At 41.8% G+C, this 15,955-nt stretch overlaps 1 protein-coding gene across 2 annotated transcripts in view; it reads right to left on the reverse strand.

Annotated features, from left to right (window-relative positions):
- HYCC2 (hyccin PI4KA lipid kinase complex subunit 2) overlaps window positions 1-15,955 on the reverse strand; it is a 53,394-nt gene that overhangs the window by 13,061 nt on the left and 24,378 nt on the right. For both annotated transcript variants that reach the window (XM_075284329.1, XM_075284328.1), the window contains exons 4-10: window positions 11,187-11,264; window positions 10,329-10,430; window positions 5,797-5,976; window positions 5,545-5,625; window positions 2,837-2,952; window positions 2,655-2,750; window positions 1,240-1,356 (exon numbers count right to left, since the gene is read on the reverse strand). In XM_075284329.1, coding sequence (XP_075140430.1) covers window positions 1,240-1,356; window positions 2,655-2,750; window positions 2,837-2,952; window positions 5,545-5,625; window positions 5,797-5,976; window positions 10,329-10,430; window positions 11,187-11,237 — 743 coding nt within the window. In that variant the 5' untranslated portion in view covers window positions 11,238-11,264. The remainder of the gene's footprint in view (window positions 1-1,239; window positions 1,357-2,654; window positions 2,751-2,836; window positions 2,953-5,544; window positions 5,626-5,796; window positions 5,977-10,328; window positions 10,431-11,186; window positions 11,265-15,955) is intronic.

Here is a 15,955-nt window from a genome sequence, read left to right on the forward strand (position 1 = left end):
CTTGAATTTGTGCATGTGATGTACGTTTTCAGTGTTCGCAGAAAGGACTTGGCTTGGGAGACAGTCATTTGGGCAATTCATGTCACTGCTACCATACTGTGAGCTGTAGACAGCGCCGCACCACCCATGAGGCGACCTGAAGCGACCGCTTCAGGCGGGGCGATGCCAGGGCCCCGGGGAAGGCGGCATTTTTGCTTAGCGTCACCGTCACCGAGTGGTGGTTTGGGGAGGCCCTGTGGACGCAACGCTGCTCCAGCGGCCTCCCCTCATGCTGAGGCAGAGAGAAGGTCCTCTCCGTGCCTGCTCTCTGCCTGCTAATGCCGCTCCACCACGCCCCCTTCGCTCCGCCCCAACCCCTCCGCTTCGCCCCCTCCTCCCGGAGAGGGTGGCGGCTTTCTCTCGTCCGCCTCAGGCGGCGAAAAAGTCAGGTTCACCCCTGGCTGTAGATATGTCCGGTGTTCACAAAAGCGACCAATGGGCAGCAGAGTAAGCTTCAGCATATGTGCCAGAATAAGGAGTGACTACTAGAGATGAGCGTTCCGAATAGCACACTCCCATAGAAATGAATGGACGTAGCTGGCACGCGAGGGGTTAAGCGACCAGCCGCCGGCAAAGTCTGCGTGCCGGCCGCTTCCATTCATTTCTATGGGAGCGTGCTATTCAGAACGGCTGATCCGAATAGTGTTCGCTCATCTCTAGTGACTACCTTTGGTCTATACAATTTCTGAAAGGTTATTGAAAGTAGCCAACCCCTTTAATATCTATGTAAATGGCCATACATTGGGGTACATGACTAATCAATAGACCCCATTAATTTCTGATCAAACATGAACTTACTCTAAGAAAAAGACTGTACTTTTATATAAGAATACCATCTTAATGGGAATCATCGCTTAAACATATCTTATGTCATTGTATCACAACACAATACAATACAGTCCTTTTACAGATCTGATAAGAAAACAAAGGGAAAGTTAGTTGAGCGACAAACCCACCCCTTCTATGTATTGAGAATGTGGGTCACAAGACAGCGATGCCCAACACATCTGATGGTCGCAGGGGAACCTTTAAAGTCAATGTACCGTAGTTATATTTCCCATATAAAGGAAAATCAGTAAGATGTTGTTTTAAAGCGAACAGAAGTGTTTTAGATCCATGCCATATATTACAATTCCCAATGTTTATGTTTATTTGACCTCTGAAAAATCGGGTCTACCTTAGATATTAAAGAAGACTTACATAGCATGATAAACACCAGTGAGCAGCTGGACCATGAAAGCAGGATCCAACACCACACGACCACACAGTTCCTTCCAGCGTTTCTCATGCTGCCTAGGAAAGCCACTCACGCACAATCTGGAGTGAAAAAAAAAATGAACAAACTGGCTTCTTCCTCATTCAATATTAATGACATACACAAACTAACGAAAAAGAGTTTCATCATACAATACTTCCTGTATGTGGTAGAGGGGATATTCGCCCCAATGATAGAAATCAATAGGGTGAAGGTGTACTGCTCCGGCTTCAATGAAAAACTGGTCTGTCAGTAAGTGTAGGCCTGTTCTTTACCCCACCCCCCACCACCGACAACAGCTCCACCACAGATAGGCACAATATAGGCATATTTAAAGACGACCTTTCACCATCTGGGGTATATCCGTTCTGTGCCCCCGGTGAAGCACTATCAGTGCCGGTACCGTAGCTCTTCACTGTCAGAAGGGCGTTTCTGACAGTCAGTCAGGAACACCCTTCTTCACAGCAGTGCCTATAGCGCTGTACTGTCCGCGCTTACTGTCCAGTGATGATGCCGAGTGGTGAGGAACGCCACCCCCCCACCCCACCCCCGGTCTATGGACGAGCACTATCAGGAGGGGAGGGGAGGGGACGTTCTCACTGCACTCACAGTACAGCACAATAGACGCTGCTGTGAGGAAGGGCGTGCCTGACTGTCAGAAACACCCTTCTGACAGTGAAGAGCTATGGTACCGGCACCGATAGCTCCTCACCTGGGGCACAAAATGTGAAAGCCGATTCAGTGAATTCACTGCACTGTCGGCTTTCTAGCAGTGTATTAAACCGCATGTGCCCCAGAATGTGAAAGGTCCTCTTTAAGAATCTAAGCCACCAACCAATAAGGGCATGCCGGAGGTTTAGTGTCCCAAATTAACCTGACAGGTTACCTTTAAATACTAAACTAGACCATGTCCTTAAAGGAGTTTTTCCTTTCTGCTGTGTTTCAAAAAGCTCCAGACCATAGAAAATTACTGTATTCATGGACGTATTCGCTGGCAAATCATCAAGATAAAAGAGGTCACCGAGAAAAATGAAAATGTCTGCAATTTTTTTTTTTTATAATTGCAAAAAATTTTCAAGAAAAATCACTTTAATGTGTTATATCGTCACTTTCTAAGGATATGTTCCCTTTGAAATGAAAGGTATCCTTAAAGTTTTATGGTGGTCTTGTACAGACTATGCTGAAAACAACTCTTGCAGCAATTTCCTGCAGGTTTTTTTTTTTTAGACCAAGAAGTAGATACAAAATGAATAAGAAAGTGTGAACGGCCTTATAGGATTCCTTTCTGCTGGGTCCCTTCTGGCCTTACTGCGCCCCACAGCCATCACTTAGGTAAAAACTATTGATCGTTGCTCCTTACCTGGAGCCCATCCTGCATAGTGACTGGTAGGAAGAAGGCGGCAGGTACACAATCGCAGAGTTGTAGCACAACATAAGAAAACTTAGTATTTCAAACCTGTAGAGAAATAAAATGCTGCAAATCAGCCCCAGCGCACAAGGAACAGTTAATATACATTGTGACGGCCGCGATATCCTCCTCACCTGTTCTGCGCTGTGAAGGTTTCTCTCTGGGGGTGAAGATCGCTGTAAACCACTCGGATGAGATCATGCTGACTCAATGCTCCCTCCGTCAGAGCCATGGACCCCAAGGATGACGGCTAAGGCCACAAAGATAGAGACAGAAATTGCTAAATAAATTACAGTTGTGAACATTTGACCTTTCCAATCTTCACCTCCATTTTCAATGGGCAGCAATCTGACTTGATGGCTAGTATTGGTTGTTTTGTACCTGGAGTAGGAAATGTGCTGTAAAAATAACCGTGACTGTCCCAGGAGGAAAAGAGAGACTTGTAAGAACTCTGGGTAAGGAATAGGCCTTGGTGAAAAAGGAATCCTAGCGCCACCTACTCGAAAGTAGCTCCCTATAGTTTAGTCATCTGAACTTGGCTGGCAGAAATCCATGCATACGCTGCAACATGTTCTGCAATCCATATCTTGTAATATTTGGGGGACTACTGCCTCTCTTTGTGGTGACTGGTAGCTGGAATAGTGGGTGTTGTAAGCCAAGCAATGCAGGTAGATTCTCCTCATGAAGGAAATAAAGCTGCCTCTCTAGTGCCACCTATTGGAGGTGGCTACCCTAGGTTTGGCTAAAGATTATTAAATTAAATGATTAAATGGCATTTTAGGGTAGTAAAAAAGCTCCCAACAGATGGCACTAGAGAGGCAGCTTTCTTCCACCACGAAGATGCAGTTCTTATAGGATTATTATCTAGACTACCAATAGTTCCAATATCACCTCCTCCATTCCTGCACTAGATCCAAATGATATTGAACTGCTTTTCTTTACGTATATTGGATTCATATATAGGAAAGATGAATAAAAAAAAAAAAAAAAAACAAAAAAAAAACAAACCATACTTACCTGTTCCCCATGCTCCAGTGTCTCCCACCACAGTCTAGTCCTGCTACTCCCAGGGTCTTCACTGCATGTGACCACTGTGGCCTAAGGAAAAGACACGGGACATCACAGGTGATATATGTAAGCGACAATCCCATTTCCTTTTCTTAGCCACTGGACCAGGCAGCGTTGGAGTGGAGGGGAGGACACTGGAGCACTGGGGACAGGTGAGTATGGGGTTTCTTTTTTTTTTCTCCATCTTCCCCGGTCCCTTGCAGAAAATTGTATATCCAGGACATAGCCTTTATTTTTTTTTTATGGCCTATCCTCTGTATAAACCATACATACCTAATCGGTAGGGGGACAACACCTAGACCCCGGAGCAATCAGCTGTATTTAGCCACTTCCAGCACGTTACTGTGGCCAGGAGCCTTTACTGACTTCAATGAGATCCGAGCTGCAGTGACAGCACACGGCCATGATACAGCGGATAGAGCTTTCTGATTCTGGCCCTGTATTGTGTACAGGACAGGCGGCGAAAGCTCGGTATCAGTCCCCAACCAATCAGATATTGATGGCCTATCCTGAGGAGTGTGTGTGTCTGTACATATGTATATATATACATACATACATATCATACATACATACATACATACATACATACATATATATATATATATATATATACACACACACACACACACACACTAATAATATATATATATAATATATATATATATATATATATATATATATATATATATATATATATATATATATATATACCGTATATACTCGAGTATAAGCCGACCCGAATATAAGCCGAGACCCCTAATTTTACCACAGAAAACTGGGAAATTTATTGACTCGAGTATAAGCCAAGGGGGGGGGGGGTATCCACCATTGCAGATAAAAAGTCTGGTCATGTGCATTGCAGCTTAGTAACTCCATGGGGATCATAGTAATAGCAGTTACCCCATCATGTCCCTCACATTAACCCCGTGTGCCTCACATAAGAGTTACTGATATGTTGGATATATGGAGGTAATAGTTAGGTATCTTCATAATTAAGGTCCTTCATTAGTACCCTCATGTGTCTCACATATTAGTATCCCTTATATGGGGCACACAGGGGTTAATATGAGGGACATGATGGGGTAACTGTTATTAATGTGAGGCACATGAAGTTACTGAAAGTAAATTAATAACCCAAATGCCTGACAGTAATAGGCAGAATAACTACAGGAAGGTCCCTGTGTGTCACGTTACTGTAGCTTCCTCTCCTCCATACAACAGACATCTTCCATAAGACACAATGAATCCTGGCCACTCATCTGCAGGGTAGATGCTAAATCCTAGTGTGCTAAAGGACCTCTGATGATGTCATGACCATGTGATCAGACTCTGGTGTGGGCGGAGCTACTAGGATTTAGACTCAACCTTATCTGCAGATGTTACATACCAGTGGCTACAGGACCTTTGATGACATCACAGTCACGTGACCTCATGACAAGCCAATCACAGAGCAGTAGCTCTAAAGGACCTCCCCCATCCAGGTCCTTCCAGTTTTCTGTGCTCCGTGGACCCTGACTCGTGTATAAGCCGAGGAGAGATTTTTCAGCATGAAAAATGTGCTGAAAAAGTCGGCTTATACTTGAGTATTTACAGTATGTATATATATATATATATATATATATATATATATATATATATATATATATATATATATATAAACAGTATGTATTCAGGCCTGCAAATATTCTCAGTTATTTTTTTCCTATACACTAAAACAATTTTTTTTAAAAAAACCATAAGACCAGAATTTCATGGTTTAATTTCATTTTCTTACCTCGTGGTATATAGAAGGCTTGGATAATGATGGAATAGTAAAAGATAACACCTTATTGTTTCCATCTTTATCAGCAATTTCCTGTAAATAAGAGAAGACTTTGTACAAAGGTTGTTTTATTTATAGCTACGCTAATAGAGTGCATGTAGTACAGAGGTCCCTCAAGTTACAACGGCCTCAGGTTACAATATTTTCACCTTACGGCGGCCCATGCCATTCGTTTAGTTAACTCTATAAACTGTTTGTTCTCACCAGGTTATAAATGCCCAACAAAAGAGCTTCAATGCAGCCATTGCTCTGCCTATCACGACTGGCGGTTAGCCGCAGGTAGATGGAAATCAGCTCCGGAAGGAATTGCATGGTAAATCTCTTTAGTCGCACTTCAGAACTGCGATACAGCTCAAATAGCTGGTGACAGATCGGTTCCAGAAGCTGCAAAAATAGGAAAAACAGAAAAGGAAGGGTTATGAGGATATTTAAATGGTAAAAAGTTCAAAGAGCAAGGTAAACCTGAAGCAAGAATATTCATCATTCTTAGCCAAAAAGTCATCTAGAAAAGTGACCATACATAAAATGAGTATCCACAGCCGCCTGGGGTTATGGACCTGGTCCCTTATTCATCACTACATCACCATTTGTGTACATACGCCCTGTTCAGGAGGCAGCTTGCTTACAATATAAAGTTCAAAGCAGGATATATTATATGCATAGGTTTTTACAATACTGATCCGTAGTTACTGCTGTATTGTAGTCCAGAGTTGAATTCACAGTTCTTCTGGTTGTTATTGGAAACAGCTGACAAGTTTGACGTCAAACACACCTCTAGAAGCTAAACTTAGCTTGTGTAACGCACTGGGACGGTTCCTTTCTCTACATCAGATTACTTTGTAGTGCATGGGTACACATTCGACAATGTACCAGGGGAAACTAGATGTAAACATTCAGCCACCAGTGAATATTTACAGATGTTCGCTCTGAAGCCTGCAGAATTAATAATGCAGCTCTGGGTAATAATACAAAGACAAAGTAATCCAAGAGCAGTAAGGAATAAATGGCACAATGTACTTACAAAGTCACTCAACGGTTGATGGTAATGTTGATTATATGCAATAGTGACAATTTATAGAGCATTTTCCACTCTACACAGTCCTCAAGACATCTCATTGAGTTCAAACTAGAATGTGGGTTTCAGTCCTTTTGGTCCACGTGGGGACCCGAAAAAGAGAGAAAGCCTGTCCGCTTAAAAAATGGTTATACGTGGAAACCCAGGGGCCCCATAGACTAAAACCTGGAGTATCTCACTGCCACGCTCTGCAACACAACGGATACCTTTCAGGCGATCTGGTCCCCATGGGATACATAGTGCTCTATCCATGGTCTCTGATCTCCCCTCTCCCGCACCCCCCCCCCCCATTCCTTGTCGTTTCCCAACCTTGTATGTGTCGTGTTTTACATTGTGTTCTAATTCTCCTTGTTCAGGCAATTATTTTTCTTGGTTAATTGTTTCATGCAGTTTTTTTTTCCTGGGATTTCTCCGCCCCCCCCCCCTTCCTTAATTTTTCTTGTATTTTGGATAGCTTAACTTATTTTACTGTTTGTATTCCAAAACTTTTTTGTAAAAACGTAATAAAAATTACAGTTTAAAAAACCCCTTGGATTCTGCATTTTCACCCTACCATTAAGCCTTTACAATAGGCTAGCACTTCCAGTTCTGTACACTATTCAGCAGCCATGTTTCGCTAATCACAAGTAGGATTACAATACAAGAGAACACCTCTATAATAGAATCCACCATTCACAACAGCTGATGGACTCAGATTATTTACTCCCCTCTCTGTACAATAAGCTATACACAGGTCACAGCTGAATATTTGTAGGAAAATTTGTAAAGCTCTGTGGGGATAAATGGTAAAAAAAAAAGTTATGCTGTATTGATTCCTTAGTATGAACTAGACATACTAGACACACTGATGTGATAAAATTCATTGAACACTTTGCAACTAGCCATTGTCTTTTAACAGTGGGCAATGCAGGTCCTTCATTATTACAGCAACGTCTATGGTAAGTGCTTCAGTGGTTACTCCTGCTCCAAGAACACTTACAGCTCATATTCCTAGAGAAACCTCCTGACTGTGGCAGGGACTAGAAGAACCTTCAAACCCAATAGTTTAACCCACTGACTGCCACCATCTGAGGACTACAGAAACTACTTTAATTTGGTCACTGGACCTCCCAGACTGATCACAGACTGGGGAACCCCTTTACAGTCAGCTCTGGGGACAAAGACAAGACCCCAGGGATGTCTGTTCAGTATGCCTGCTTGCTAGAGTACTTTCAGTGATACCCTATCATTATTCTGTGACACCAAGTGTAAAGTACTAAATATTAAAAATTATCTATTAAAATATTAATTTAAAAAAAAGTGGTAAAATATACAATTTCTCCTGCATAAACTCATTTGTCCTGTCCGGAGCAGTGTGTGTGTGTGTGTGTGTGTGTGTGTGTGTGTGTGTGTATATATATGTATGTATATATATATATATATATATATATATATATATATATATATATATATATATATATGTATATATATATATATATATACACACACATACATACATACATACATATTATACATATATAGTCATAATAATGGCTGCTAAAATGCATCGAGACAAAATTAAACAAAATTAATGGGTCACGAAGAGATTAATCATTGGGCGTAAAATGGGGAAATAGAGAGCATATATTATTATGGCTATCATGTTATGGGAAGAGGGACTACACACAAGAGTACAGGATGAAACCCAAGTTATATAGATTGTTATAAGCTAATCCGCAATATATGAACAACATCTGAAATATCCCCCCTCTCCGCCTGATCTGTCTGCCCAAATCCACAGGCGAGTTGCAAGGGAAATGACAGAGGCAATTATTATGGTAGCATGTAATGAATCTGCCTGTGAACACAATTACTTGCTTGCTCTCCAGCCTCATTGATAAAATATCAAAGCTGTTTCAGTGTCTTTGCTAATGACCCGTGATCTCCCATCGGGCATCTATGCCAGCAGGCTGAATGTGCCACAGCGGAGACTGCACAGGCTCAATCCTTCTGTAATGTTCTTGTCTACTTCTATCAAGTCAGCATTTGATCTGCGAATGTGAGAACATCCTGATCTGAAAGGTTATTTTAGACACTCAATTCGTTAACATTCCATTTATCTTCCTACTTTAGTAAATGAATGTGGGGGAAGTGACGTTAATGGGATTACCTCCACCTCAACACATACCCAAAACAGCAAGGTAAACCAGAGGGCAATCTAGAATGTTCCTTCAGAAAAGGAGGGACTACCACCCAGGTCTAACCCATCATATAAGGAATATCACAATGGGGGAACCCATCAATTGTGGAAGCACCTCAAGGTCTACCTGGGGAAAACAGCCCTGATATGTGATTATTTCTTCCTTATTATCCAGACCCTTATTTGCTTCCTATGAATGATATCATTCTTGGTTAGGCTACACGCACCGACAGCACATAAATGGTATTCGTTTGATCTGTGTCCTCCATGGACCCTCAGACTGTAATGAATGGGAAGAAAAATGGAAAGGAATAGGATTTGTCCGGGTTATGCCCTCCGGGCTCATGGTGCTTTACCCAGGCCAGTCTCATGTCTGGGGCCAGGGTGCTGTCTAGTCTAAACATGGCTAGCACACAGTCTGGTGCATGTACACTCGTATCCTCTCTAGGGAATTCTCTGCAAGCTAAATACAAAGAAGATATACAATAATGTATCAGCAGAAGTAGCTCCCAGAGCACGGTCTATACTAGATACAATTATATCCACTGAGAGCAGGACTAGCTATGCGCAGGTTTACAGCCACTGAATAAACACAAGATTACTTTGTATATCAAGAACAAGTTTTCATACAAAGGTCTTAAAGGGAACTTGTCAGACTGATATGGGACACTAAATCGCCCACAGGTATGGTTTAGTGCCCCATATAGACCTACAAACAACGCCATCCGTGCCCACATAAAAAAAAAAATCTCTAAACCTAATTTATTCTTCCCTAAAGATGAGCCTGATGAGTTGCATTCTTGGCTTTGTCTAAAAAAAACCGGAGCAAAACATGCAACAAAAAAAGTTGTTTTTAGGCTAAGGCTCCACGTTGCTAAGACACTTAAGTAGTGGTAAGAAAAGGTAAAAGCGAATTGAGCCACTCCTCTGTTATTCCTCTTGGCAGTGAGTAACTAAACAGACAACTGGGTGTTACTGGTTCCCTTGTCAACAAGGCGTGGCCTACACAGTCTGACACTGTCGGCATTTATTAGTCTAGGACGGCGGGACATGCTGCATTGCCCAGGGAAATGGAAGCAACCAGTAAGTCAATTCAGTGACGAGTTCTAAGAAGAGATGCTCCAGAATGATTATTTTATGGAAAATATAGAATATATACTTTCACAGACATGTCAACCGAGCTGACAGCCTTGCTTAACAGATCAATCCTACTCAAAAGAAGCAAGTTTAATAATAGAATCACAGTAGAAATATCCTGTCTATGCAAAATCTGTGCTATAAAAGATTCTTTCTGTAACATAAGAGCAGGCTCAGGTTGTATACAGTGCAGTGTCCATGGCAGAGTGTCAGGATCCTGGGAATTACACTGTGCGCAATGTATATACAACAAAGACAGCACGTAGTATAGTGAGTAACACGTCCCAGAAGCCCTAGAGACACTGTACTACGTCAGCAGTGTATCCTATGTATTATGGATGGTACCTCATTATTTGGGTCCTGAATGACTTTATACAGTGCAGACACTAGACTTTTCTTGCGATGAAGAGTTGCAGCATACGCAGACAGCTGCGTTTCAGGTAATACCTGTTAATCATACAAAAGATCAGCTTGTTAGAAAATGTAGATTTAGGTTTTTTTTTGTTTTTTAAAAAAAAAATAAAAAATTGCAACACAATAAAAAAAAAAAAAACATTCAAGAGTCATGTAAGATTAGTAATGGTACATGGTCATGAAGCAGTGGTTCTTCAAAAAAAAAAAAAAGGGGTAGTCCAGCCCCCTCTCCTTCATTCTCACAACATGCCGTATGTCAGATGGGGCAAGAACGAGGTTCAGGACAACCAAGATATAGTGTAAATGCCGTTTGACTTTTGGTGAACATTTTTGTAACATACTTTATTAGCCTCTCTTACTTTTTTTAGTGCATGAATGAACAAAAAAAAAAAAAAAACAACCCACAAGTACTGTAAAGCACTCCCTAGTCTGTATTATAGCTGTATCTCCAGTTCTACACCATCCAGTACAAAGGTCATATCAAAGCTGCCGGGTCTGCAGTTCTAGTTCTTAAACCACTGGAGATATCACTCCATGTGTATGTGATTTTGTATAAAACATCAAAATTCTTGCGTTTTCGACTACTGATCTCTCTGCTCGCTATTCCGAGGACCAATCAAAGACTCTCCACTGGATTCCCAGCTGAACAGACAGGGGAGTATACAGTGCTTGTTATATTAAGCCTCTCTATGGATAAAAAAAATGGAGCTGGAAGACCCCTTTAACTAGTACACTAATAAATATTGTGACACATTCCCTTTAAATTAATAGTAATAATAACATAGTCACCTTGTATTCTGAGAGCCATTCTTCCACTACTCCACGTTCAGATCCCAGCATCTTCTTACCACGTCCACTGCTCTATTACTAATGGGGGGGGGGGAGAAGAAATATTTGGTTACTCTTTACAACCTGTTAATAGCAGCTGTATATTACTGACAAAGTCTTTAAGTGAAGCAATTAACTCTTTCTGGTGTAAAGTTTTTTTTGTGGTTACACAATGCTGATCAGTATCCTTAGGAAAAGCCATCAGTATCAGGTCAGTGGGCGTCCATCTTCCAGCATCCATTGCTGTTCCATTGCTTCTGGTATAGTTGCAATTATTTCTCTAACCCCCACGGTTTCTGAGCAGTCAGTTTTTGTGCTTCATATGTTGCTTAGGTTCAGGTGGACGGTGTCAGAGAGGAGCAGACAAGGGGTGCGATTCTGACTTCTGACACTGTCCAATCTGCAGAAGTTGAGAATGACACCCCCTGCCTAGGATATCAGGCACCAAAACTGCCTGCACCAATTGCTCAGTGGGTGTTACAGAGAGAATTCCAACTGGAGTCTGCTAAGCCTCATTGTTATTTACATGGGTGCGTCTAGCTGCACACTATCCTCTCAGTAGCATTGCTGGAGGGTATTACAACTCGGTCACATTCAATGAATGAACAAACCTGTAAGACTCTGCACCATAAATGCCAAATTGCCAGCAGGGCTATGGAGTCAGAGTTGAAGTCAAGGCCAATATTGAGTGGACTGTTAGGCCACATTCACAAAGAGTTCTGTCTTCTGCTTTTATTGTGATTTATCTTTTGCTTTTCTTGCCATTGAAATTGCCGTGCAGCAATGGTAGAAGCCATGGTGTATATATGAACAGAGGCAGGAGGGGCTGTATACGCCTGGTGCTAGCTAACACGCCACTCTTCTTCTGGAAGGCTACTTAGATACCCAGTAAGTTCTTGCCCTGAGTGAAGGACAGCTGAGCTAGTGTAATAAATCAGACCTGAGCCCTCATCGTTCAGAGATCCTACAGAACAGAAGACCTTGGTGGATCAACCGAAACCACAAAACACCTGCATTTTCTTTCTACCAACTTCCTACAGTTTAAGTGTTGAGATGAATGATCACAGAATGTTTTTAGGAAATTGAGAAGATTTGCATAACCAAGACTGAACGCTCAGATGGTTTGATGGTTTTACATGTTCCTATTTATAACTTAACAGTTTGGACTTGCTAATGGCCTCAATACTGACAGCAAGTTCACTTGTGCTTTTTATACTCTTGTTGAAACGCACATCTGTCCTCCCGTGACGTGCATGATATAAAAAGAGTATGAGTGCGCGGGGTTAAACGGTTTACCCCCTGGCATAAGAAAAGAGTCCTCGAAACAGAAAGATGCAGCAGAACACTTTAAATATACATGAGGCCGAGTGAAAGGAGATCTTCCTGGACGGAACAAAGGACGAAGAAAAGTGCAACACAATTCTAGATAGAAATTGAGCAATGATTTGTGAAATCCCGGTAAACCTGGGTGATGGTATCATGGATTTATTCTGCTTACCCATATAGTGCCAACTGATTGGCAGGGCTTTACAGATCAGTCCCTATCAGGATGTCTTTGGAGTGTGGGGGAAACCCAGGGAAAAATGAGAAGAACAGGAAAAAGGTTTCCTTGGATGGATTCGAACCCAGGAACTCATTGCTGCAAGGCAACAGTACTAACCACAGAGTCACCATGCTACTACTATAAAGGTCAGAGGAGAGCCCTGCTTGCACCCCTTTATATTTAGCCAAAGCTAACAAGCACTCTAAACAGATCCATTGGTTCCATCGCCATAAACCAAGCTGATCGCATTTGTACTGAAGCGATATGGCGGAAACGCACTCGATTTAGATCTGATTCAAAGTCTGTATTAAAATATGGCTGAATGAACAGAAAAAAGTGAGATCCTATCTCGCATTTCTACAGCTATATTTTTCTTCAGGCCTGTGTGTTATTCTTAAAGTGGTTTTAAGTTGCGAAAATTTTACCACTTGCTCAAAATTATTAAAATAAAATAAAAGAGTCTTGGGGAGTATCTGGACAGAGTGGCAGGGGATCAGTAAGTACTGTTACTTTTTGTTTTTACCCGCCCTGCCCCTCCATTTCTTCTCCACAGGACAACCCCTTTAAGGGCCGCCACCTGGTAAGATAAAACTACGTGTGCAGCAAGACCTTCTCTCAAGTTCCCGTCCAGTGACATGACTTTCCAGATATAACGCAAAAGGATTTTGGACAGACATCCACAAACAGCTGGCCACTGGTTTTAAGCACGAGGTCCCCAATATGGCGCTTCATTATTATGGATTTGGGCCGATGTGTTTCATTCTCCCATTGCTGCTCTTTAGTCAGTAACATAAAATCCGAGCAGGCATATTGTTCCTGGGTTCCTCCTCCTATCTTTCTGGCTGCTTCATCTTTCAGCCACTTCTACAAATTACTGAAACTAGACAAATGGATTTATAGGTTATATCGGAGATGGACTGAGGCAAAGTGTACTCAGTGATCCTTACATCCTTCTCCTCCGCCAGAGGCTTCTAATGAATCAGCAGAACCTAGAGAAAAACCTTCTGCCAGAATCGCCTGCCATGAATGATTCGCCACCGCAAGATGCGGAGAATGGTCACATAGCGAAGTAATAGGAAAACATGCAATAGATGTACTAAACCGGAATCCTAGTCCTTATTCTCCTAAACTACTAAAATTACAGAGTCATATCCTAGCCGACTGCAGGGACAAGACATGTATACATGGAATAAACATTTACAAACAGGCTTTCCCATAAGGATAAGCCAGCCTTAACCCGTTAACTGCCATGTGTCTGGATGCTAAGCTGCAGTCAACCACAAAGCAACCCTGCATGACACATGGGGGCAGATTTATAAAGACTGGTGTTTTTAGCATCAATCTTCATTAGACCCGCACCACTAAAGGAGGGGTCATCATTTATGCGAAGGTGCCCCCTCCATCAGGCCATGTGCCTGCGCTGACATCTATACCAGCTTATAGCTGGCATAGACGTCAGGGATAATTTATACCAGTGCTGGCATAAATGATCATAAATCTGGTGAGGCCAGTGATCATGGCCACACCACCCCCTCCCCTGTGGAAGACAGTGTACAAGGAAGTAAAAAAAAAAGTTTGTGAAAAAAAACGTATTTGTGTAAACATTTGCAAAACTTACATGACATGTACACCAGAAAATCAGAGTACAAGACATCAGAAATCTAGAAATATGCGATAATTCTGTAATAGATGGCGGTACTAGGTCCACTGGAGCCAAACCCATTCCCTCTAGTACTTCTGCAGTCAGGCTCCCTGGTTCAGCCCACCCATAAAAAAAAGTGAGAATATGGAAAACGCCATAATGTATTCTTTATAACATATTTGAAGGCCTCAGTTTCATATCTCTGTCTGTCCAACATTCACAGCAAGCTTTGCTGATCATAAGGATCACGACAACAACAGACTGAAAAAAAACTACCGTATACAGTATAATGACATTTAGACGGAGCACATTCATCATCAGCATCATCCTTCACTGCAATGTAAGACAAGATGGAAGCTTTCTTCTGTCCTGCAGGCACAATCTTATCATCTGTCTAAAATAATAACAGAGGAGGGAAGAAGCTCCAGTCTTAGTTTTTACATTACAGTGAATGATAACGGTGTTCCATCTACATGTCAATTTATTAGATTTTCTGTCTGTTGTTCTTATCCTATGATGGATCAGAACAATGGACTTAAATGAAGCAAATGTGAACGTAACCTAAGCTTTTCCTTTTTTTTTTCCTTGCTATCAGCACAATGATGTTCTACAGAGATATTGCTCATCGAGTCATGTCATATAAAACTGGTTATTACTTCCACAGCCCACCATAGAGGTATCATTTTAATTAATAGTTTGATATTTACTGTATTATATTGTTTAGAACATACATTTATCTGGACTCTCAAGGTGCAGAGCCACATATCACAAAGTTCAAAGTCCCACTCCTACCACTTTTCACATACCCTATTATATATCACCAGCTCCCCCTTCAATAACATTTGTACCCATCACAGATTTAAGGAAGGCTACCAGCTCCAAAGTTGCTTCTAAATCACTGACCTGCCATTGTAGTGGCCGTTACTGGCATATAGAACATACCTTTGTTGTGTCAAAGTACTATCTTGCTACAGAGAAAATCAGATTTAAATCTATATACGGATGAGCTGTTTGGTGCACCGGGGGTTTGGCTACATCTGATAGAGCGCTGGACCAGGACCTGGCAATCTTTAGGTTAGGGGCAGGACTGGGGAGACACCCTCAGGTCAATACGGGTGCTTTGGGATAACACAATTCTTTTGCATACAGATTAAAACATGATTTCCTGGGTAGCAATATTGTACTTTGACACAAAATAAGGTGTAGAAGTGATTTTAGTGGTGGCAGACTCATTGTAAAATTTAAGCAGGTCCGGGGTTATGCCAGGAAAAGGCAGATACCTGATCGGTGGGTATCTGACTGCTGTGACCCCCATTAATGCTGAGAACAGGGGGTCCTTTCCCTAAAAATTTAATTAACTTAAAACTCATCAGACCCACTGAGTATCCTGGAAGTGTCTGACATGATAATCCGGATACAATAGGCTAAAGAGGACTCAAATGCCCCGTGAGATGTCAGGCACAGGAGACTCAGGGTGAGATAAAACAGGCAAAATTCTCTAAAGGCCCAAGGGGTAGCCATTGAAAATCTCACACGTATTGATCC

The sequence above is a fragment of the Leptodactylus fuscus genome, chromosome 8, assembly GCF_031893055.1.
Source record: "Leptodactylus fuscus isolate aLepFus1 chromosome 8, aLepFus1.hap2, whole genome shotgun sequence".
NCBI lineage: Eukaryota > Metazoa > Chordata > Amphibia > Anura > Leptodactylidae > Leptodactylus > Leptodactylus fuscus.